This window comes from Brachyhypopomus gauderio, chromosome 17, assembly GCF_052324685.1.
Source record: "Brachyhypopomus gauderio isolate BG-103 chromosome 17, BGAUD_0.2, whole genome shotgun sequence".
NCBI lineage: Eukaryota > Metazoa > Chordata > Actinopteri > Gymnotiformes > Hypopomidae > Brachyhypopomus > Brachyhypopomus gauderio.
Window position 1 is genome coordinate 786,633 of NC_135227.1, and position 22,555 is coordinate 809,187.

At 49.9% G+C, this 22,555-nt stretch overlaps 1 protein-coding gene across 4 annotated transcripts; it reads left to right on the forward strand.

The window, feature by feature from the left end:
• The first annotated feature begins 3,879 nt into the window (after positions 1-3,879).
• On the forward strand, positions 3,880-22,220 carry ahctf1 (AT hook containing transcription factor 1). 4 transcript variants are annotated; one of them, XM_076977570.1, is made up of 36 exons: positions 3,880-4,101; positions 5,802-5,927; positions 6,058-6,335; positions 6,472-6,652; positions 6,800-7,007; positions 7,150-7,266; positions 7,374-7,458; positions 7,541-7,691; positions 7,789-7,921; positions 11,495-11,676; positions 11,768-11,829; positions 11,924-12,052; positions 12,133-12,247; positions 12,387-12,476; positions 12,557-12,697; positions 12,781-12,885; positions 12,975-13,074; positions 13,407-13,530; positions 13,616-13,672; positions 13,801-13,947; positions 14,459-14,649; positions 14,724-14,868; positions 14,976-15,107; positions 15,203-15,350; positions 15,531-15,681; positions 15,821-15,928; positions 16,009-16,162; positions 16,325-16,543; positions 16,655-17,687; positions 18,358-18,463; positions 18,547-18,647; positions 18,763-19,013; positions 19,111-21,121; positions 21,200-21,318; positions 21,468-21,532; positions 21,658-22,220. In XM_076977570.1, the coding sequence occupies exons 2-36, from the start codon at positions 5,807-5,809 to the stop codon at positions 21,854-21,856; spliced, it is 7,659 nt and encodes a 2,552-aa protein (XP_076833685.1). In that variant the 5' UTR covers positions 3,880-4,101; positions 5,802-5,806; the 3' UTR covers positions 21,857-22,220. The 4 variants fall into 4 exon arrangements, with proteins under 4 accessions (XP_076833685.1, XP_076833686.1, XP_076833687.1 ...); XM_076977571.1 differs by having other exon boundaries at positions 12,157-12,247; XM_076977572.1 differs by having other exon boundaries at positions 6,082-6,335.
• The last annotated feature ends 335 nt before the right edge of the window (positions 22,221-22,555 follow it).

The following is a 22,555-nucleotide window of genomic DNA, read 5'->3' on the forward strand; positions in this document are numbered from 1 at the left end:
TAGGGTGGTGTCCTCAGACAAACTCATATCCAGACAGTCTGATGACTATCTCCCAGAGGTGGGACCAAGTCAGTGTTTTGCAAGTCTCAAGTAAGTCCAAGTCTTTATACCTCAAGTCCCGAGTCAAGTCTCAAGCAAAGACACTCAAGTCAAGTCAAGTCTCGAGTCAAGACAGGCAACAGTCAAGTCAAGTCCCAAGTCTGAAACTTGGAATTTCAAGTCCTTTCGAGTCTTTTTTTTTTTTTTTTTTTACCAATGTTGCAGGTATATTTTAAATGTAAATAATAGACATGCGTTCTTTTTTAAATCTGTATTCTCCTCAAATCTTGATAAAACATGTGCAACTGAAAACACGAAGTATTAAAAAATAAAATAAAATTACACCTCTTTATTGCACAGTTCAATTTGTTAAACTTAGCTGCAAAAATATTCATACTTTAAACTACAATTTTCCAGAAATAAATATTCTGTGAAAAAGTCATAAGTAGAACTCCATGTTCAAATAAAAAGTGCTGATATTTTCACAGTACAATACAAAGAACCATAACAGCATTTTCCCTCTCTTCTCTTATCTGGTTTCTTGGAGAACATGTGTGAGTGACACAAGACAAACAAATATAAGAACTGAACAATTAACAGGAATCTGCAACTTTAGACATTTCAGTAAACTATTCTGCATTGCATTTGCTGGCCAAAAGTCTGTATGTCATTTGTGCACGATGAATGATGTCCCCATAGCTGAAAACTCGCTCTACTTTTGTCAATATATTTTTTTCTCGACGTAGATGTTTTCAAATACACAATCCATGTTGAGATAGAACTGGATATTATGATAGTGACAGAGAGAGGCTCTCTTCCCCGAGTTCAGATACAGAACCCAGGGTTGCCAACTCTCACGCATTGAGCGTGAGACGCATTTGACCGTCTTCACACGCTTTCACGCTACACATCCGATTTCTCACGCCGGAAAAAAAATCTAGTTTATTTACCTCTGATCCACATCTATGATTCAATGAGTTACTAGTTCGCTCTGGCACCAACCACTGGCGATCGATCGATCGCGATATAATACTTAATTTGTGTACATTTTACACCCCGCCCGGTAAAAATTTACGTTCGCCAACCCCCCCATTTGATTGGTTGTGCTGCAGCTCACGCACACACACACGTGTGGAAAAGCAGAGGACCGGTCTGCGTCAGAAGGACGGAAATGAAATTAATGGGGCACACTATAAATATTAATATGCGTTTTAAAATTTAGATTTGGGGTAAAAAAAAATCAAGTCTTTGCAAGTAAACAGGTTCAAGTCCAATTCAAGTCCCAAGTTATTGGTGTAAAAGTCCAAGTCAAGTCTAAGTCTCTGAATATTTTTTCAAGTCAAGTCAAAAGTCTTAATATTAATGACTCGAGTCTGACTCGAGTCCAAGTCATGTGACTCGAGTCCCCACCTCTGCTATCTCCCATATAAAAGATAGACAAAGAGATAGTCTATGATCATATGTATTTATACACAAATATGCACTTTGTGTTTGCAACAAGAAGTGTACTTTGCGTACAGAGAGCGAGATTATATATATATATAAAACTTTGTATGTAATATATATATATATATATATATATATATATATATATATATATATATATAAAATTATATACATGTACATATAATTATGTAATATACACACACCCAAAGCAAAATTCAAGCATGATATTGATATGATTTCTTCGTCTGATGCTGTGATGCTGTGTGTCTTCATGAAGCATGATAAGACACATCAGAAAACAAGATAAACGCTGTTACTCCGAGGTTCCTACAACTATATATTCTCCTGAGTTAATGTCTCTCCAGGTCGTTTTGTTCCTGAAACAATGCCCATTGGAAGTCTATTGGAAGTCTACTACTCACAGACTGCCTGAAATCGTCCTGAGGGAAAGGGCATTGTCTTTGCAAACAGTGCTAAAGATAAATACAGCATAGAACATCCATCTAGGGTTTTGTGTATTGAGATTTTGATATTTTTTCTACTTCTTTTTTCGCCGTTGTTTTGCGGAACCGTCCTAACACGGATCTCGGTATTGTGTAAGGCCTGTCCATGTGGAGACGGCGGAACTGGCGCGGATCACAAGGGATTAGGAGAGTCCCCGTGTATTCATTCGGACAAAGCGCAGTTAGAGTGATGGAGAAGCGGGTGGAGGTGTGGGGGAGGAATAAACGCAATTACATAACCGCCATTGAAAGAGCTCTCTCAAAGATGTGCTCGAGCACTACAGGAGAGAAAGAACGAGGGGGAGACGCTCAGCCTACTTCTCAAGGGTGTAATTATTGTGTCATATATGTCCGGCATATGGCCCATTATTATAATTACCAAATAAAAAAAAAAACACTTGTGTAATTTAAAAACACAAAGTGAAACTGGACGCTACACTGCCAGCGTGTAAACAATCTGTTAATGCTTTGTTACGTTGGGCTGGTGAGACACAAGTTATTGCCTCCATAGCCGAGACAGAGGGGAGGATGTCTACTGCCATCTAGTGGGCAAAGGGAACTATTGAAAGGAATTTATTTTGAATTAAATATTCATCACGACACATTAAGTTTTTAAGTTAGCCTTAATTGTATTGTAAATCGGGCAAAATGTGCATCACAATGATTTTCTGAGATGATTCAACTGAAATATATACCCATCCCTTTTTAAAGATCCACTAATCTACAGACGAGACAAAAATATCAAGAGTGAGATAAAGGACCACTCAGATCCTGTTGTGATGTACAGTACTGTGGTGCTGTAGTACTGTACTGTGGTGCTGTGGTACTGTACTGTGGTATTGTACTGTGGTGCTGTAGTACTGTACTGTGGTGCTGTACTGTGGTACTGTACTGTGGTATTGTACTGTGGTACTGTACTGTGGTATTGTACTGTGGTACTGTACTGTGGTGCTGTAGTACTGTACTGGGGTGCTGTACTGTGGTACTGTACTGTGGTGCTGTACTGTGGTGCTATACTGTGGTATTGTACTGTGGTACTGTAGTACTGTACTGTGGTGCTGTAGTACTGTACTGTGGTATTGTACTGTGGTGCTGTACTGTGGTATTGTACTGTGGTACTGTACTGTGGTGCTGTAGTACTGTACTGTGGTGCTGTAGTACTGTATTGTGGTTCTGTACTGTGGTATTGTACTGTGGTACTGTAGTACTGTACTGTGGTGCTGCGGTACTGTACTGTGGTATTGTACTGTGGTACTGTAGTACTGTACTGTGGTGCTGCGGTACTGTACTGTAGTATTGTACTGTGGTATTGTACTGTGGTGCTGTAGTACTGTACTGTGGTGCTGTACTGTGGTACTGTAGTACTGTACTGTGGTATTGTACTGTGGTACTGTACTGTGGTGCTGTAGTACTGTACTGTGGTATTGTACTGTGGTACTGTACTGTAGTACTGTAGTATTGTACTGTGGTACTGTACTGTAGTATTGTACTGCAGTCAGTCCAGAGGTGCCACATGTACATTTATTAACACTTTATCCAGAATAGCATTTACTATATATATATATATATATATATATATATATATATATATATATATATATATATATATATATATATATATAGTTACACAGAAGTGCTCTTAGAAAATCACAAATAAACATGACTGAACACATCGCCAGTTTATTAAACTTGATTTAAACTATTGTTCTGTAGATAAATTAGGCATGTTAATACACTTTATAACGCAATATTCATCAGAAGTGAGCCGAGGTACACAATCAGAGGTGGATGAAGAGCGTTTCGACGTGTCGTTTAGTTCAGTATTATGGCATAATCTTGAGCCCACCCAGTTCTCGCGATATTTGTGTTGTGGCGCGCGACGCGCCGGGATCTCGTGAAGGAGACGAACGCGCACTCGACAAATGGCGCCTGCGCTCACGTCGTAGTCGGCGGTCGGGGATCTGCTAGCTCGCTTCATCACGCCGCGTACGCGTCGGCCGTCTGTCGCCTCGCCCTTCAACACGAGCGGAAAACCGGTTGAGTGTGAAAGAGGGCGGATTATGACAACGCGGGGGCCGTTTGGTAGTCGACACACTCGGGACTGAGCACGCAGGTAAACGCCGTTAGCTCGCGGGCTACATGGCTAGCGGCCGTCGGCCTTGTGTCACAGGGTCTTAACGGCAGCGCGGAGCGCGGATTAAAGCACGCGTGTGGGGTTTTAGGCGCCCAAACGTTTATTTACCTTCCTGTTCGTGTTGAATAATCTCACCGCCGTGGACCCGCCGACGTCTCAATGTCACGTATTTGGCGTTAGCTAGCCTGGCTAACCCTGCGCTCGCGCGCCGCGCACGCGCACCGCGCTGCCCTCTCGCGCCACGCTCGCGCCTTCGCTTTATTGCAGAAATGATTTAATTTCTCCACACACACACACGACCACAATAACCGTCCACAACGAGCTCAGAGACTCCTCACCGTAGTCCCCACGACCCGGACCGTTAGTTCCAGCATGTGGCAGCACGGCTTGGTCGAGCTGGGCTAGCCAGCTTAGCTTCTTTAGGTGGGACGTACGTCGAAAATGTGACTGGAGTAATTAGAAGTTAATTTAATCTCTCATTTAGTCCACGCATCTCATGCAAACATTACATCAGACGACGTTTGTTGTAGCTTAAAGGCCTCACACAGGGCCACGCATGGGGTGTGCCAGGGTTTAGAGTCACACAGGCACGATCTAAGGGCCCCGAACGTGTGTGTGTGTGTGACATGGCAGTTGTAGCTTAAACTGGAACCCTGTGTGCAATCATTCACATAATTGTCCATCTCTGTATTTTGGCGGAATGTAGATCATTAGAGGTGGTGTTATTCCCTTATGTTGAATCTGTTGATGTTCACGTGTAGTAGCTGTAATTTCGTTTAAAAGTTAGCTATAGTAGTTGTAATTTAGTTTGACGCTCTTTGAATGCCGTGGTTAACTTAGTTGGGTAACATGATTTAAGACGAGATTAACTGAGATTGTTCTGTGATGATACTTAATAGAACAGTTGTAACCAGCCCAGAAGGGATGTGTCATGGTAGACACAAGTTGGGTGTAGTTCTGACATCCTGACAATTCATAATCTACATTTGTACGGAATATTTATATGACAATTGGCATTGTTTACGCAGTGCTTTTACAATAATACTTATTTATCTACGTGATGTGGTGTTGGTAGAAGTTTTGAAATGAGTAAAATAACACACAAAACATGGTCTGTATTCCTGCAGCTGGTACATTAACACCCACCAGCCTGTACAGCCTACATCAGCTCCTACACCTCTGTTGGGGTTTGCATCCTTTCCTGGTGGCCTCCCGAATGCATCAGTGCGCACTGAAATGCTTTTCCTTTAGGGAGAACCGCAGTACTGCATATTAATCCTAATTGCAGAACATGGCTTCCTGCAAAATGGCAATTCAGGCAATCCCATTCTGTAGCACTTAAGAGAAACTACCTTGTGGTGCATGAGCAACGCACTTTTATCTGAGTCTGACTGGCTGGATACACTCCGTTCTTTTATTGATATGTACAGGGTGTCTGAAGGGGACAGAACCGTACAGCCGTATATTCATGCATGTCTTTTTTTTTTTTTATTTGTTTGTTTATTTTTATTTATTATTTTTATTTATTATTTATTATATTATTTTTATTTATTTATTTATATCATTTAGATTCAGTGGCCCTAGTTCTACTGATGGTCCAAGAAGCTCAGAGATTCTTAACTGCAGCGTGTGTGTGTGTGTGTGTGTGTGTGTGTGTGTGTGTGTGTGCCTACCTGCAGTGAACATGCGTGATCTGGCAGCTCAGGTCACCAGCGGTTTGCTCCGCTTCCCTGAGGTGACGGTGGAGGCTCTGGGAGAGGATGAAGTCACACTGGACTCTGTCCTGCATGGGCGCTTCACCACCGGTGAGTGTCTCACTCTCCTGCTTCTGTACTGCACGGCGATTACCGTGTGCTCAAATCCGTTAGACTGGCTCACAGCGACCGGGAGGCCTCAGTTTGCAGTTTGTGTGGCTGTGGGCGTGTTTCATCACAGACCGTCTCTCGTGTTGGCGAGCAGGGCGTGGCGGCCTGGCCTGGCTGTCCTGCGGGCCCCAGCTGGAGGTGGTTCACGCAGCCACGGCGGAGCGCTTCTCGGCGTACCGCTTCAGCGGGGCGTCCGAGCACCCCCCCGGCGTCCTGGCGGTGCGGGACTTTGGCTGGCTGAAGCGCAGCGGACTGCTGGTGGGCCTGGAGGAGGACGAGGGCAGCATGCTGTGCCTGTACGACCTGGGCGTGTCCCGCGTGGTCAAGGCCGTCGTCATTCCTGGCAGAGTGAGTCCCCTGTTGTTCCCCCAAGGGTTTATGTCCGTACCCTGGACGGGGCTCCATATTCACTTCTGTTTTGCTGTCTCATTGCCTGTTGTGTGGTGAAGAACACCGAGCTGAATTGCTTAACCTCCGTCCTCAGATCACGGCCATCGAGCCCCTGGTGAGTTACGGAGGAGCTAGCGCCGGCACACAGCACCTGCACCAGAGCTTACGCTGGTTCTTTGGAGTGGCGGCCGTAGTCACGGACATCGGCCACGTCCTGCTGGTGGATCTGTGTCTGGATGATACTTCCTGCACTCAGACGGAGCTGGAGGCCTCGGGTAAGCTCCGTCACGCCTCCCTGATACCGTATGTCTCTGCCTCCGACCTTTCGTTCTCCGCCCAACACTCGGTGGACACGCTGGAGTGCCTCAAGGCCGCGGTCTAGGACCGTTTGTGTTCATTTCCCTCCCCTGCTGCGTTGCCAGATCTGGAGGTGGTGAACAAGTCTCCGTCGGAGATCCCTCGCCTGCGAGAGGGCGTGACCCAGCAGGGCAGGCACCTGTGTCTCCAGCTCTGCGCTCCCTCGGGCACGCCAGCCACCAGCCTCCACTACATCCCACGCACCAACCATCTCGCCGTGGGCTTTTCTGACGGCTACCTGCAGCTCTGGAACATGAAGACGCTCAAGAAAGAGTAAGATGCACCTTTAGAGGGCAAACGTACAACCCGGGTCTTTCTTTTGCTGTTCTGGATAAAGTTGACATTGTTGCCCTCATTCATGAATTTACCCTACACAAAGGCAACATCTCTGTTAATAATCTGTTCATTTCTTTAGATATCACTCGCAGCTAGAGGGTGGTAGAGTGCCTGTATATGCCTTCACCTTCCAGGAGCCTGAGAACGACCCAAGGAACTGCTGCTATCTGTGGGCAGTGCAGTCTGCCCAGGACCAGTGAGTCCCTCCCTGTATCGGCCAGGCGCCCACATCTCCTGGTTATTCTCTGCGGTCCCCGTGTATTTCTTTGGCAGCACTTTGCTTAAACATCTTGTGTTGCGCAGTGAAGGAGACGTGGTCAGCCTTCATCTGCTGCAGCTGGCGTTCGGAGAGAGGAAGTGTTTGGCTTCGGGGAAGATTCTGTACGAGGTCCGTATGAGGCCGTGGTAGAGAGACCTCCTGTAAAGGTGTGGGCGGTTTGCCATACTGCATGTTGGTGATGGTGTTTCAGGGCCTGGAGTACTGCGAGGAACGCTACAGCCAGGATCTGAGCGCCTCCGCCTTTCCGCTCCGCGCCCACGCCACCAACACCCGCCTGCTGAGCTGCAGGACCATCGAGAAGTACCGGCAGCACCCGGACAGGGAGGACAGCGTGAACGAAGGTTCCTTCTCCACGCCCACACCACACACACACACACACCTTCGTGCTCTTCAACCTCGTGTCTTGCTCACTTCTGTGTTTTCTCCGCCCGCCGTCAGTGGCCTCACCCGACACGAGCGTGGCCATATTCAGCTGGCAGGTGAAGTCCTACGGGCAAGGCCATCCGTCAACCTTCATCGGCGTCTTCGACATTAACCGATGGTACCATGCCCAAATGCCTGACTCCCTGAGGTGAGATGATTTCTCCAAACCAGAGCAAGCACAGCGCCTGTTGTGAAATAAGTAGAAGTGTCTGCCTTGTGTCGGGGGGGGGGGGGGGGGGGGGGGGACGTAGAGGTGTCTGCCTTGTGTCGGGAAGGGGACACGTAGAGGTGTCTGCCTTGTGTCGGGAAGGGGACACGTAGAGGTGTCTGCCTTGTGTCGGGAAGGGGACACGTAGAGGTGTCTGCCTTGTGTCGGGAAGGGGACACGTAGAGGTGTCTGCCTTGTGTCGGGAAGGGGACACGTAGAGGTGTCTGCCTTGTGTCGGGAAGGGGACACGTAGAGGTGTCTGCCTTGTGTCGGGGGGGGGGGGGGGCGTAGAGGTGTCTGCCTTGTGTCGGGAAGGGGACACGTAGAGGTGTCTGCCTTGTGTCGGGAAGGGGACACGTAGAGGTGTCTGCCTTGTGTCGGGAAGGGGACACGTAGAGGTGTCTGCCTTGTGTCGGGAAGGGGACACGTAGAGGTGTCTGCCTTGTGTCGGGAAGGGGACACGTAGAGGTGTCTGCCTTGTGTCGGGAAGGGGACACGTAGAGGTGTCTGCCTTGTGTCGGGAAGGGGACACGTAGAGGTGTCTGCCTTGTGTCGGGGGGGGGGACGGGGCGTAGAGGTGTCTGCCTTGTGTCGGGGGGGGGGGGGGGGACGGGGCGTAGAGGTGTCTGCCTTGTGTCGGGGGGGGACGGGGCGTAGAGGTGTCTGCCTTGTGTCGGGGGGGGACGGGGCGTAGAGGTGTCTGCCTTGTGTCCGGGGGGGGGGGGGACGGGGCGTAGAGGTGTCTGCCTTGTGTCCGGGGGGGGGGGACACGTAGAGGTGTCTGCCTTGTGTCCGGGGGGGGGGACACGTAGAGGTGTCTGCCTTGTGTCGGGGGGGGGGGGGGGCACGTAGAGGTGTCTGCCTTGTGTCGGGGGGGGACGGGGCGTAGAGGTGTCTGCCTTGTGTCCGGGGGGGACACGTAGAGGTGTCTGCCTTGTGTCGGGGGGGGGGGGGGGGGGGGGACACGTAGAGGTGTCTGCCTTGTGTCGGGGGACACGTAGAGGTGTCTGCCTTGTGTCGGGGGGGACACGTAGAGGTGTCTGCCTTGTGTCGGGGGGGACACGTAGAGGTGTCTGCCTTGTGTGTTCCCTTTAAGGAAGGGATGTCATGAATTGCTGAACTGATTGCTGGTGTTCAGCCTAAACTGGTATTGAGTGAGGTGGCCTCTCTGAACTCTCCTGCCTTGGGAGGCCCCTGTGGTATCCACACAACACTCGGGCTGAGATGTGCAGTGTACAGTCTGTCCAGTACGTTTGGGGAGCTGTGGGCGTTTGGCTATGGCCCATTTTAGCTGAACAGGTCCTGTGAATTGGGCTTTGGACTCGAGTAGCTGGTCTGATTCACAGTGATGGTCTCTGTACTGTAGAAGTGTAGTACACTCACTGAACAGAAAACCGCACAAAACCAACATGGAACTGTGAATCAACTGGAATGTATTTTAGCTCAACATTTAGCACCCATTTAAGCAATTAACCTTTTTTCAATAGTTCTTCTGCTTTCTGTACCAAAGTATGAAAAAGCTCAACCAAAAATGTACAGTGTTTGTAGCCTTCACTCCCCAAACGCCGACCGTCGCTGTAGCAATGAGACCAGGCCACGCAGTGCAAACATAACCACCACATCTTCAGTGCCATTTGGTCATATAAAAAGCTGATGTAGCAGCAGGGGGAGATGTATGTCACTAATCACGCTGTAGGTCCCGTGGTCGCCTGTGACTACGTACCGGGGCAGAGGTTTGGTTATTTTCCACACACCTGGGGTTGTGTGGACAGTTTTTTTTCTCACCTGTCTAGTGTTTGCAGCTTTGGAAGCTGCCGCTTTGCGTTTCGTTTGCAAGTGTGTCATCACATTGCTCGTGACGTAGGAAGATGTGCCACGGCGTGCTTGGCTTCCCGCCATCGATTGTGACGTAGCTCCATATCGCCCGTGTTTTGTTTGGTGTGGTCATTAGCACGGCAGCGCTCATGAGGCTCGTGGCATCGGATGTTTGTGCCGGAGCCTTGTATGAGGACACGAGTATGAGTCATAGTAGAGTATAAGAACAGAATCGGGCCGATACCTGTATGGACAGAGTTGTATAGTAACGAAGTAGAACTACTTCGCTACTGTACTTAAGTACTAAAATGCTGTATCTGTACTTTACTGGAGTATTATTTTTTTTCTCCTACTTCCACTTTTACTTCACTACATATTTTCCATCAGTTTAATACTTTTACTCCGATACATTTTTTACGTGCTGTATAGTTACTCGTTACAATTATAAACATGTTAGCTGGCGCTGTCACCGGGTCAAGCGATCAGGCTGTCTTATGAGAAAACTGCGCATGCTCCGGTCGCGTCTCGTTTACTCTGCTGCTGCCTTCACTCAACACTTGAGCTTCGTAATCTAGGTTCACTTGACACGCTGTTACTGCGGCAAGGGTCCGCGCGGCAAAAATGACGCAATCGCGGTGGCTCCGCCCATACGCGTTAACCACGCGCGCAGTCGCGTCGCGAGGTCGTGCACCTCTCGATTTTTGTGCGTGTGAAGTTACAAGGTGGAATTCATGCACTTGAAGGTCCATTTTCAGTATTTTCCAGCACCTTCAGCTTCATTTACATATTTATACAAATACACATATATTCGAAATTATTCCAAATAATTCGCTTTTTATCTCATTAAAAGAGATGGTACCGTGTTTGGTAACAGCAGAAGAGCGCAGTAAGCACTAGTTAGGTTAGATATCTTAGCTAACTAACCTAATTATGTTCATGGCGTGCTGCAGAATTCACTTAAAATTAGCTGGCAATAAAGGCGACGTGCGGACTAATCATGTGCCCATTTTATAGTGTAGTGTTTTTATAGGGTAAGGGCATTTATTGGGGGTAAACGCAGGGCAGTAAGCTTACCCTTAGAATCCGACGAACGGATTTTACGTCCAAAATACACCTCGTTTTCTCAGCTAAATTATGGCGAATTTGTACTTTTGCGTCAAACCTACAACGTAGCGGGACATAGGTTATCTGTTTTTTGTGTACGAAGTGTTAACCCCAGTTTTTTAAGTACATACAGAACACTTGTATTTGTGATCTTTGACATCTTTGATTTGTAAGTGATATATAAAAACAATTGATAATCAAACTTTGATGGCTTTCTTTAATTAATTCAAAACACAATACTTGTACTTTTTACTTTCAGTACTTGAGTAATAAATTTTAGACTAAACTACTTGCAATACTCAAGTACAAAAAATGCTGAATACTTCTGTACTTCTACTTAAGTAAAGTTTTTAAAGAACACTTCAACTTCTACTCAAGTAAATGTTTTGTACTTTTACTCAAGTATGGGTCTCGAATACTTTATACAACACTGTGTATGGAGTACTGGGCCGAACCAGCATCTGTATTGTGTATCGGGCCGATACTGGTATCGGTATCGGTGTTTCCCTAATGTGGTCTGCTGCACAGTTGTGGCCTCTGTACTGTAGTTGCGTGGTCAGATGGACAATGGTGAGCTGTTCTGTCCGTACCCAGGGCGGGAGAGTCTCTGCGGAACTGTCCGTACCTGGCGGTGTGGTCTCTGGACTCTGTTGTGGAGATGACTGCACCCTGCCCCCTGCTGGACGTGGTGGTGCATGAACGCAGCCTGAGCAGAGGCCTGGCCTACACCTGCCCTCCCCCGGAGCAGTTCTTCAGCCCCACCACGTACAACTTCGGCAAGTCTTCACAATTTTCAGAAGCTCACGTTTCAGCAGCGAGCCAAACGGCGGCTTTCTGTGAGACGCCTCATTTTCTCTTCCCTTCTAGATGTCAGCTGTCTGCTCAATTCTGGAATCGTGCACTTAACCTGTGCGGGGTATCAGAAAGAGGTTAGTCCCGTCCTGCTCGTTTCGCTCGCGTGTTTGCGATGTACGTTGTGAACTGCACCGTCTGGCCGCTCATACAGTGACTCGTGACCCACAGACGCTGAGCTACTTGAAGAAGGCCGTGCCCAGTCTGAGTGACGGGATCTCGGGCGGATACTCGCGATGTCTCGTGTCGGGACTGCTGTGCTCGCGCTTAGCGGACGTGCAGCCCTCTAGCCTTTCTCAGGTCTCTCTCTCACACACACACACACACACACACACACGATGTCTAACCCGCTCTAGAGGGTTGTCTAGCCTCCTGAGCAGTGCCGTGACCTTGTCCCTACACAGGAGGAGCAGCTGGACGCCATCTTGTCGACGGCGGTGGAGACGAGCTCTCTGGGAGTGATCACCGGCTGCATCAAGCAGTGGACGGCGGACGGTGAGTCTACCCTGGACTTCGGTCCCAGTTTGCGCTGGTGCTCCGTCTGGTCTTCAACGTTCTGGGATGGTCTGTGGGGAGTCCAGGCCCTTTCTCTGCTGCTGACCGTGGCGCCCCCTGCTGTCCCCCCCCCCCACAGAGCAGCCGAGCTCCACCGCCAACCTGCGCTACATCCTGGAGTGGGCCTGGCACAAGGTGGTGCGTACCAAGGAGGAGCTGGACCGTATCTGTGAGTCGTCCCCCGTCCCCCGTCATCCCCAACCTTCACGGTGATCCGGGCGGGTTCTCACCTCGCTCTCCTGTCTGCAGGCACGCCGCTCTTCGACAGCTCCTCCAACTTCACCGACCCTCAGACGCTACAGCTTCTCCAGCGCAGCCAGCGCCTGCTCGGCAACATCAGCACCATCTTCCACAGCCTGCTGGCGGAGGCTCGGGAGCTGACGCACAGAGGTACCGCACATGCTCGCTCGCTCTCATCCCCGAAGCTGCGTTCGACCACGCGGCGAACTCACGACCGTCTGCTCGCTTCCTAGGCTTGGTGGGTCTGATGAACAAGAGCCTGGTGTCGGGTCTGATCTCCCAGTACGCTCGCGTGGTGCTGTGGTTCTGTCGCACCGGCCTGCTCCCCGAAGCCTCCGGTACTGACGCGGCCCCGATCACCCCCCCGTTCACCAAGCGCTCCCACTTCACGACTGTACTGAAACCTTTTCTCTTCTGCTCTGTCCAGATGACGATGACGTCCTGCAAATATCGAGGCCCTTTTACAGTTTTTCTGTGATTAAAAATTACTACATAGGGCAACGAGAGGAGCTGAAGAGACTAGCGAAGTAAGTCGTCAAAAACTTCGCCACGTTTTATTCCCAACAGGGGCCTTCTGGGTAACAGGGGCCTTCTGGGTAACAGGGGCCTTCTGGGTAACGGCAACGCAATGCACCATATCAGCAACTGTGACTTCCTGCGTTATGACATTATAATATATTGTAATATATGTCACAACCTGACAGTCTAATTGGTCGAGAAGCGTTTTGGTGCGCCCCGGTCATGCGTTGCTAAGTAACTGCTAGCGTTGTGCACACAGCCCTTTTAGGTCTGTTGCTAAAGTAAACGGTTACCGTAGCGACGCCAGTTGTCTCACGCCTGTTCACCTGCTTGTTTTTAGGGACAAATGGTGTGCGGACTGCCTGATGATTGACGGGCTGGTGGCCCAATGCGGCGACCGCCTTGCAGACCTGTGGAAGAGGGACGAGGGTGGGACGGGGCAGTACCCGCCCCCATCGCTCCACGTGAGCCCTCCACGCCCAACCCCGTCCTGATTGGTTGGGAGAATCTCCAAAGCGTTGATGGTGGTTTTTTTTGTTTTGTCTGTAGGCCTTGCTGGACTTGTACCTCCTGGAGAACATCGATGAATCTGCCAAACACGCCATCGTATCCTGTATTTGTCCTGCATGTATCTGTTTATTGTCTGACTCCTTTACGTTGTCCTTGCGTAATGTTTAATGCTGCGTCCAACGTTTAAAGTGTCCCTGCGTCTAGTTGTAGTTCTTAACTGTCAGGTTATTTATTTGCTGCTGGACGTCATGTACTCCTTCCCCAACAAGAGCGGTGCCTCCGTGGAGTCTTTCCCCACCGCCTTCGCCATTCCTGTGGGCCTGGTCAAACTGGTACAGGGCCTGTGGTTACTGGATCACCATGACCACGAGGTACGCCGCTCGCCTTTATGCACAGTGTCTTATGAAGGGTTGCTGCAGTAGTAGTGGGAGCTGCTCACGGCCATTTAATAAGACTGAAACTGACATCTAACCCCTCTCTCCTCTCTCTTTCCCCCTCTCTCTTCTCTCCCCTTTCTTTCTCTCCCCTTTCTTTCTCTCTCTTCTCTCTCTCTCTCTTTCCCCTCTCTCTCTCTTTCCCCCCCTCTCTCTCTCTTTCCCCCTCTCTCTCTCTTTCCCCCTCTCTCTCTCTTTCCCCCTCTCTCCTCTCTCTCTCTTTCCCCCTCTCTCCTCTCTCTTCTCTCCCTCCCTCTCTCTCTTCTCTCCCTCCCTCTCTCTCTTCTCTCCCTCCCTCTCTCTCTTCTCTCCCTCCCTCTCTCTCTTCTCTCCCTCCCTCTCTCTCTTCTCTCCCTCCCTCTCTCTCTTCTCTCCCTCTCTTTCCCCCTCTCTCCTCTCTCTTCCCCCCCCCCCCCTCTCTCTCTCTCTCTCTCTCTCTCTCTCTCAGAGCTCTCTGGAGCTCTTGCTCCACCCCACCACCAGTCACTCTCTGTGGCCGTGGCAACATGGGCGTGTCCTTCAGGCACTGATGTGTCAGGGTAAGCACAGCGTGGCGCTACGCTACCTCCACGTGATGAAGCCCCCCGTGAGGTCCACCAGCCAGGCCAGACTCTGCCTCTCCGTGCTGCTGCACAACAGGTACACACACACACACACACCCAGCTGTGAAGGAGCCCCTGAACAGCCCCAGGGTAACCCCGTTGACCCTGCAGGTGTCTGCTGGAGGGTTTGTCTCTGCTGAGGCAGCGTGCTGATAGGCTGAACGTGGAGGAACTGATGCGCTTCCTCTATGAGACGTGCCAGGACCTGGACCTGATGAAGGAGCTGCTCAGACTGCCGCTCGCCGCCTCCGAGCAGGTGTGTGTGTGTGTGTGTGTGTGTGTGTGTGGGTACTCCCTCAGAACAAGCTGATACAGCGTGGAGAGCTGATGCAGGTGTGTGTGTGTGTGTGTGCGCGCGTGCAGGAGTGCTTGGAGCGGTTCTTGCAGGGCACTGGAGGATTTCAGAACCGGGAGCTTCTCATGGTCCACTACCTCCAGCAGGCCAACTACGTGCCTGCTCTCCAGATCAACCAGACCCTCAAAATGAACCAGGCAGTCAGTCCAAACTATATAGTAACGACACCCGTAGAGTCTCGGCGGCAGGAGTCTTCAGGAAAACGGCTGAACCCATACGCTGTCTTGTCCTTCAGGCCGATCGAGACCCTAAGATGAAGGAGAGGTCGAACACCAGGAACTCCATCCTGAGCCAGTATGGGAAAGTTCTGCCCAGGGCACAGAGGAAGCTCGCCATCGAGCGGGCGAAGCCGTACCACCACCCCACCACCATCCTCAGAGAAGGTGCTCTCCATGCCTGTAGAAACAGTTCTTCCACTTTTGTGGGGGGGGTGCTTCTCCAGAATGAGAAGAACACGTCTGATGAACATGGCTGTCTTGCTGTAGATGCGAATGGTTCTTGTTATTGCTGTAATTGGTGTAATTACTGGAGTTCTGTAACTGTTTCTCTGTGTCCTGTCATAGTCACAAGACCTCAGCCGTTATCAACTGTGGCGAAACAGTCTGCTAGCGAAACTGTTCTGACCAGAGCGGCCTTCATCAAAAGCGTCCTCTGGAAGGTTGAGGAAGTGCGCGTTGGCAAGGACTCCCCAGCTGAAGCGTCCCCTCTGAGAAGGTGTTTTACACTGTTTTAGTGTGTGTGTGTGATATAATTATAATATTTTACTGTCTTTGAATTGTCTGTCAGATCATTGCCTTTCCGTGATTTGTATAAATGTACAATACCAACAGCTTTAATTGGTTTTGTCTTTCAGCCCGAGAGAGTGTGAGGTGTCTGAGACTCGTCCACATCTTCCTCCCCTTAATGTCCCCGAGGCCTTTGTGGGGACCCCCATCAACATGTTAACCAAGAGGGTGTCCAGGTAAATCCTGCGTCACTTCATTCTCTCCTGTTGAAAACCATCGTTTGTTTTCCTAAAATAATTATTTAACTTGATCTTAGGCTTCTTGACCTGGTGGTGCAGCCGTCTACTCGCACGTCTCCGGAGGTTCCCACCCAGGGCACCCCGCACAGACCCATCACTGCCTGGGCCTCCCCCAGGAGCGTCTCGAAGGCGCCTGAACTCAGTCTGCTGCAGACCCCCCAAGTAGTGAAGGTGCTACCACGTGTCTCGCGGTCCTGTCATCGTTGTTTTGATTGGCTGGCCGAGATTTCACAGTCGTCAGGCTCTAGTTCTGTGTGTTGTCTCTAACCCACTGGTGGTGCCCAGGCCTGGAAGATCGACTAACCCGTATACGTCCTCTCTTCCCCCACGCAGAGGGCTCGAGCTCTGGCTGCGTCAGGTCCGGTGTTCCCTTCCTTCACCCCCCAGTCCATCCTGAGGAGCAGCCTCCGCCCCACACCTGTGGCCACACCCTCTGCCTCACCTGGACGATCAGTCACGCCTCCTCTACGCCCCAAGGAGAGCCGCATCACCTTCATCGAGGAGGCCGGTTCCCCAGACCTGCACAAGAGCGCCGTCCACTGGAGCAACGGGGTAAAGCTGTCTGCACTCGACGGTCGATACTTTAGTGCATTCTTCGAAAAACTGCCCAGGGGTCTTAATGCAGCTACTGTACGTTTGACTTCATTTGTGGTTCTTCTCCAGCTTTCTGTAAGTAGTGAAATTGGGCATCTCAAGAGACCTCCCCTGCCACCAGAGGGCGGCGTTAAGGCATGGAGCGAACAGTCTGTAGAAGAGGAGGACGCGGAGGAGCCCAGGCTGATGTTCACGCCTTCCGTAAAAGACAAAGGAGAACTGGAGAAGACGGGGGCTCACGACTCCTTTGCTGGAGAGATCGTGGCCGAGGAGGAGCCCAGATTGCTCTTGCCTACGCTGCTTCACCGGCCCAGTCTGGGCCACGAGACCAGCGCCAACTCCATCAATTCAGACACCACTCTGGAGTTCCACAACGCTCTGTCTCCCGGAGACCTCGCGAGACAGACGCCGAAGCTCCACCTGTCCACGGCAGACGGTGTGGACGAGGAGGTGGTCGTTAGACTGCCAGCTACTGCAGAGTCGTTCACACCCTCGCCCGACGATGGCGCTACAGGGGAACTCCCTTCGGCTCTTGGCCCCGCAGAAGAGCCCGAGCCTGGTGCGGACGAGGAGATGAACAGTGAGGTGGAGAAGGCTCAAGAACGCAGCTCCCAGGTTGATCCAAACGAAAGTGAAGTAAAACATGGCGAGGAACAGGATGAGAACACTACGCTGGCACGACACGGGCCTGAAGCATCCGCACCGTTACTTCAGGCGAAGGGACCGGACTCTCCGTCTGTGGCGGCGATAGTGCTGAATCATTACTCTGATGAAGCTGCAGTATCAACTCAGGACGACGCACAGCACAAGACACCAGGTATGGAAGTGGAGCTAGCAGTACTGGAATCGGCCGGCGAGGCCTTCATCACTCAGGAGCCAATCACAGAACCTCCGCAGGAGTCTCGTCCTGCACCATCACAAGCAGTTACCGACGCCTCCATCGTAAGTCAGAGCTCCGCAGAGCAGATGGCCAAAGAGTTGAAGTCCACATCACAGGAACCAAGCAGTGAACCCACAATCATGCCTGAAGAACCAATCACTGAGCCTCTTGCTGCCGAGTTGGTTAACCATGAGTCTGGAGGAGATGAACTGGAGACAACAGGTGAGACTTGTTTGCACCTGCGAGACATGGAAGGAAGTCCTTGCTAATTTTTTGGACATTTGTCCTAGATTTTTGTTTCTTGATGAGAATGAATCAATGAAGGTTTTGCTTTTTTTAATTAAATACAGGTTTTATGAAGTATAACAGGTTCAGGATCTTTGAAAAACCCTGGAGAAAGTGTGATTTATTTGTAGATAACTCTTGTTATAAGGTGTATGCCAGTCACTTGTGAACTACACAATGAATTCGGTCAAGGGAAATTCCAGTCCATAGGAAGTTCACAGGGATCTTCAGACTCTGTATGGAGTCGTGACTAACGGTTAATCATTATGATGGCACAGACGTTCACCTGTCAGCCTGTTATCGTTGCATAACATTATCACGAAGCAGCAGATAAACAGGAAAGAATCTGTGTTTGCTGTTATACATTTTTATGAAAGAAATATTGTAAGCAGCCTGTTGACAAAAGTTTCCAGCTGTCGAGAGAGACAAATGTGACATGCACCATATATTCTGCATGATTACACCGCATGTTCAGAATGAAGTTTATTAAGAAGTGGTTGCTGTGACCTACGTAAATGTGATCAGTGTTTGGGGAGTTCAGGGACACTTCTTGGGGAGCGTGTAGAAGGGAATGCAGCTGTTCAATAATGTGAATATTTACTTTCAGATCTGGATGACTTTGTGGAGCGCCATTTGTTTGATAACGAGCTGTCCCCACCACTTACGCGCTCTGCTATTAAAGGGCAATCAGAAACCTGGGCCTCCTTTAACAGGTAAAAGAAATCATCATCATCATCGTCATAGTTTTGCCTGTTGCTATGGAGATCCCTATTCATCCCTTTCCTCATTCCTCCAGTAACTCGGTTTGTGAGGCGGAGACAGCGGGCGTGGCTGCGTCTGCTCCGGACACGCACAAATCCACCACCACCTCAGAAGCCACGACCTCTGAGTCTCACTGTGAGCATTTCACCGTTTCTCTAGCGCGTACTTCCAAGATCTTGGCAGCTTTGCTCGTTTTCTATTAGAAGGCGAATGACGAAAACTAAAATCTTTTTCCCGTGTTCCCGCGTAGCTGTTGTCAGCCTGAACAGTGAAGAGTTCTCCAGCGCGGAGTCTGACGAGGAATCTGGTGCAGAGGAAGAGGAGGAGGACGAAGACTCCGGTAGTGAAGTGGAGATTATAGAGGAGGTTCAAGGTACTGGCAGCCAGCAGCTGGCTCCTGCTCCTGTCCTCTATCTCCAGAACCTCCCGCCCGACGAGCAGTACCTCCAAGAACAGCACGCAGCCGTGCTGTCGCTGGACGCCTCTCACACACAGCTGGAGGTCAGTCCTCCACACGTAGGTCGGCCAGGTGTCATTTGTGTTGTGCTTTTATTACTGTTTTTAGTTCATTTGTTTTTTTTTTTAATTGACCCTGCAGATGATTGATGGTGTCATGGAAGAGGAGGGAGAGGTAGTGATGGTGGGATTGGGGCCTGCAGACCTGGGTGAAGCAGACGGGCCCGTGTGCTACACGGAGCTCAAGCCTTCCACCACTCTGCTGGTTCCTCTTGAGCTCGCTGGTGACCACCAAGAGCTTCTGGCTGGAGAGTCTTTGCAGGATCTTGGGGGTGGGCTAGAGGAAGCGCCCCCTGGTGGCTGCCCTGCCTTCTCTCTCATGCTGGATGCAGACGACGATGAAGAGCCAGTTGCTTCAGACGTGAAGCCTGATCATCATTTAGATCACCTGGACACTACACCTCACCACACAGAGAGCCTGCCAGTTGTCAGCATGGACGTGCCCTGCTTGGAGCATGTGGGACAAGTTCCTGACGAACAGCTGATGGAGGAATTGCCGTCAGCAAAGGTTGAGGCTGTTCCTATGGATGCACCATGTGCTCCCGAGCATTTAGACGAACTGGCTGAGGACACCCGTCCTGAGGAGATGAAGCCTGAACAGATGAAGGTGGATCTCCTGTGCACAGCCGTGTTCGAACCATCTGTTGAAATGGCTGCTCCCGCCGTGTACCCGGACAACACGCGCGAGAATGGCGGCGAAGACTTTGCCTCTGCTCACCCGGAAGAGGATGAAGAAGGAAAAGTGTCAGAAGACACTCGACGTGGAAGCCCCATTCCTGCTGAGGAGGTTAAGATCGAAGATGGCGATCTTCCTAAAGTGGGTAAGGATGTGGTTTTTGTGGTTGAAGACCAAGTGTCTGCTACTTGTACCGCTGAGAGTTCAACATCCAAGGATGCAGAACTTGAATCGCTTAAAACCACAGAGTGTAGTGAGTCTCCCTCAAAAGATGTGTCGGCACATGCTGCAGTAAATAATGAAGAAGCTGTCACCGGCGGGACAAAAGCACAGCGGAGCCCAGCACGACGAGGCAGGAAAACCGTTACGTTTCCGTTAGCTCCTGCAGAGTCTGAGAAAGACCTTTCAGATGAGGAACAGTCAGATTCCAAGGTTCCTTCTACACCGAGACGTATCACACGGAGGACAATGCAGCTGCAGGATTCTCAAGTCCCTGTTACCCCCAGGAGAAGTGCCCGAAAAGTTGACCTGGAGGTGCAAAACGAGGAGGAGATTCCCTCAAACAAAGGCTCCAAGCCCTCAGCGTCAGGACGCAGGACTCCACAGAAAGCCACTCCAAAGAAGAGCTCTCGCAGGACCCGGACGACACACGTCGCCAGTGACGACGAAGACCACCAGGAGGAGGGATTTCTCATGAACGATGAAACCATGGCGCACACCAGGCAGAGTGCGAGGATCAAGCCCAAGGCCTCTGGTGCCACAGAGCCACTTTCTAAGGCCCCCGAGGAAGCAGAGAAGGCGCCGTCAGCCGTAGCCCCTCCTAGTCCCAGCAGGGTGACTCGTAATTCTCGCAGGGGGCTGAGCCTGGCACTAGAGAGTTTCCAGCAGGACGCTTTGGAGGACGCAGTGGTCCTCCAGCAACCTGTCGTTACCCCAACAAGGAGCAGGAGGAAGACCAGAGCTAGCACGGTGGAAAAAGCCAACATCACCTTGGTGGTTGACGACACTCAGCTACAGAATGTTTCGAGAAGATTAACCCGGAGCCAGCTCTGGAGCCATGAGGAGGTACCCGAGAAAGATGAGCCACCTCTGCACACAGAGTCTGCAAATCCGTTGGCCAACGCCTTGATGGAGAGGCTAAGACACGAAGGGGCCGATCAAGAAAGCGGAGTTGCTGTAGTTACCGGAATAGTCCGTGCCAGGAGGAGAACCACTAAATCTGCAGTGTCCTCCGCCGAGAGAGACGATCGGGATGTAGGTGAGGAGACGCAGGAGAGGGGACCTGCTGAAACGCGTGGGGCCGGGAAGACGTCATCCACATCCGTTAGACGAACGCGTGCCAGGAAGCTTCACAAACCTGACTCGTCCCCCGTCGAGGACTCCTTCACCTCTTCCTCCGCTCTGCAGAGAACCAGAGGTGATGTGCTGCTCACCGTGTGTTAACGTTATTGTTTTGCTTCTCTCTGTCTAAACGAATGACTGATGGTTCATACAGGAGGGAACCGGGAATCTACCGTTAAGGTGGACAGTGTTGTTTTGGATGCATCGTCTCCACCTGCTGCACGAACGAGACATGCCTCTGTCACTGCCCACCTTGAGGAGGTGAAGAGTCTGGTAAGGTCTCGCAGCACTGGTGTGTGTGGTTTTGTTGGGCACGTAGATATTTTCATGTAAGCCTACACTCGTGTAAATCTTGAAATGTCCCTGTTGGGTTTCAGATAGTCATGTACAGTTCTTTCTGCTTCTCTTTATTTGTGTTAAAGGACAATATTCCATCCGGCGTCGCAACAGAAGTTGAAGAGGTGAAAGTGAGAAAGAGAGCAACTCGGTAAACATATTCCTCAGATGAAAATGTTCCCCACATTTGGCCTTTTTAGGCCAATCATTTACTGAACGCTGTACTGAATTCTGGGTCTTTAAAGCCATGCAGTAACCGGTCACTGCTTTTAACAGGACGAGAGCAGCGCCTGAACCTGCCCCACCTGTGGAGATCAATCTCTTGTCCCCGTTGGCCAGTCCTGCCGAGACGGTCTCCAGGACTCTGAAGAGGAACGAGGAGAAGGACGTGCCCACCCTTAAGATGAACCTCAGGCGCAAACGAATGATGGAGGCCATTTTCCCCAAACCGGTCACGCGAAGGAAGAAGATCTGACCTGTACTACGTCCGTCTCATTTCAGAGCTCTTTGGTTGGACTCGGAGGGAGGAGCTTGCTGGTCTTTCTCTTTTCTGATTTTGACTATACATCGTATATTTTGCCCTTTTCCATTTATGAAGATTTTGCTGCCTGCTGTTTTCTAATTAAGGTAACAAACTATAGATACGTTTTTTTGGAAAAATTAAAGATGATTTGGGAGATGGAAATAATAATTTTATATAAATTATGTTTACAGTATGGAGCACTGAGGGACTCGAACACCAAAAAGATGTCTTAGTTTTTAAATGTGCGTTTCTACCAGTTGACACAATTGTAAATAGGTCTTTTAGGTATGTTATAAATAAAATTTGATACTTGTGAGTTATTGTTATTTTTGTAAGTATGGGCTGTGAATTGAATGGGAGTGAATTGTTTTCATGTTTGACTCCAGGGTAAAATAGTTCCCCTGTTTGTGGTGACATGGGTGTTGATTATCTCAGGTGTTTAGGAGGAGGTGGGGAACCTTCATCTCACTTGTTTGATAAAAGTGAGCGTACACATTTCTGATGCTCCTACCAAGATTATCATCGACAATGAAAAAACGAAATAAAACAAATTGAAAAAAACATTTTCGTTAACTTAAATAAAATGGGTAGTTAAAAACAATCACTAACGAACTTACAGAAACGTACTGACAGATATAAAATACGCTGTTT

What these genes read in the sequence shown, in the direction of transcription:
- ahctf1 (XM_076977570.1), top strand. Translation starts at nt 5,807, where the DNA reads ATGCGTGATCTGGCAGCTCAGGTCACCAGCGGTTTGCTCCGCTTCCCT. An exon ending in GTGCAGTCTGCCCAGGACCA is followed by an intron (nt 7,267 to 7,373) that starts GTGAGTCCCTCC and finishes TGTGTTGCGCAG; the next exon opens with TGAAGGAGACGTGGTCAGCC. An exon ending in CAAGCAGTGGACGGCGGACG is followed by an intron (nt 12,248 to 12,386) that starts GTGAGTCTACCC and finishes CCCCCCCCACAG; the next exon opens with AGCAGCCGAGCTCCACCGCC.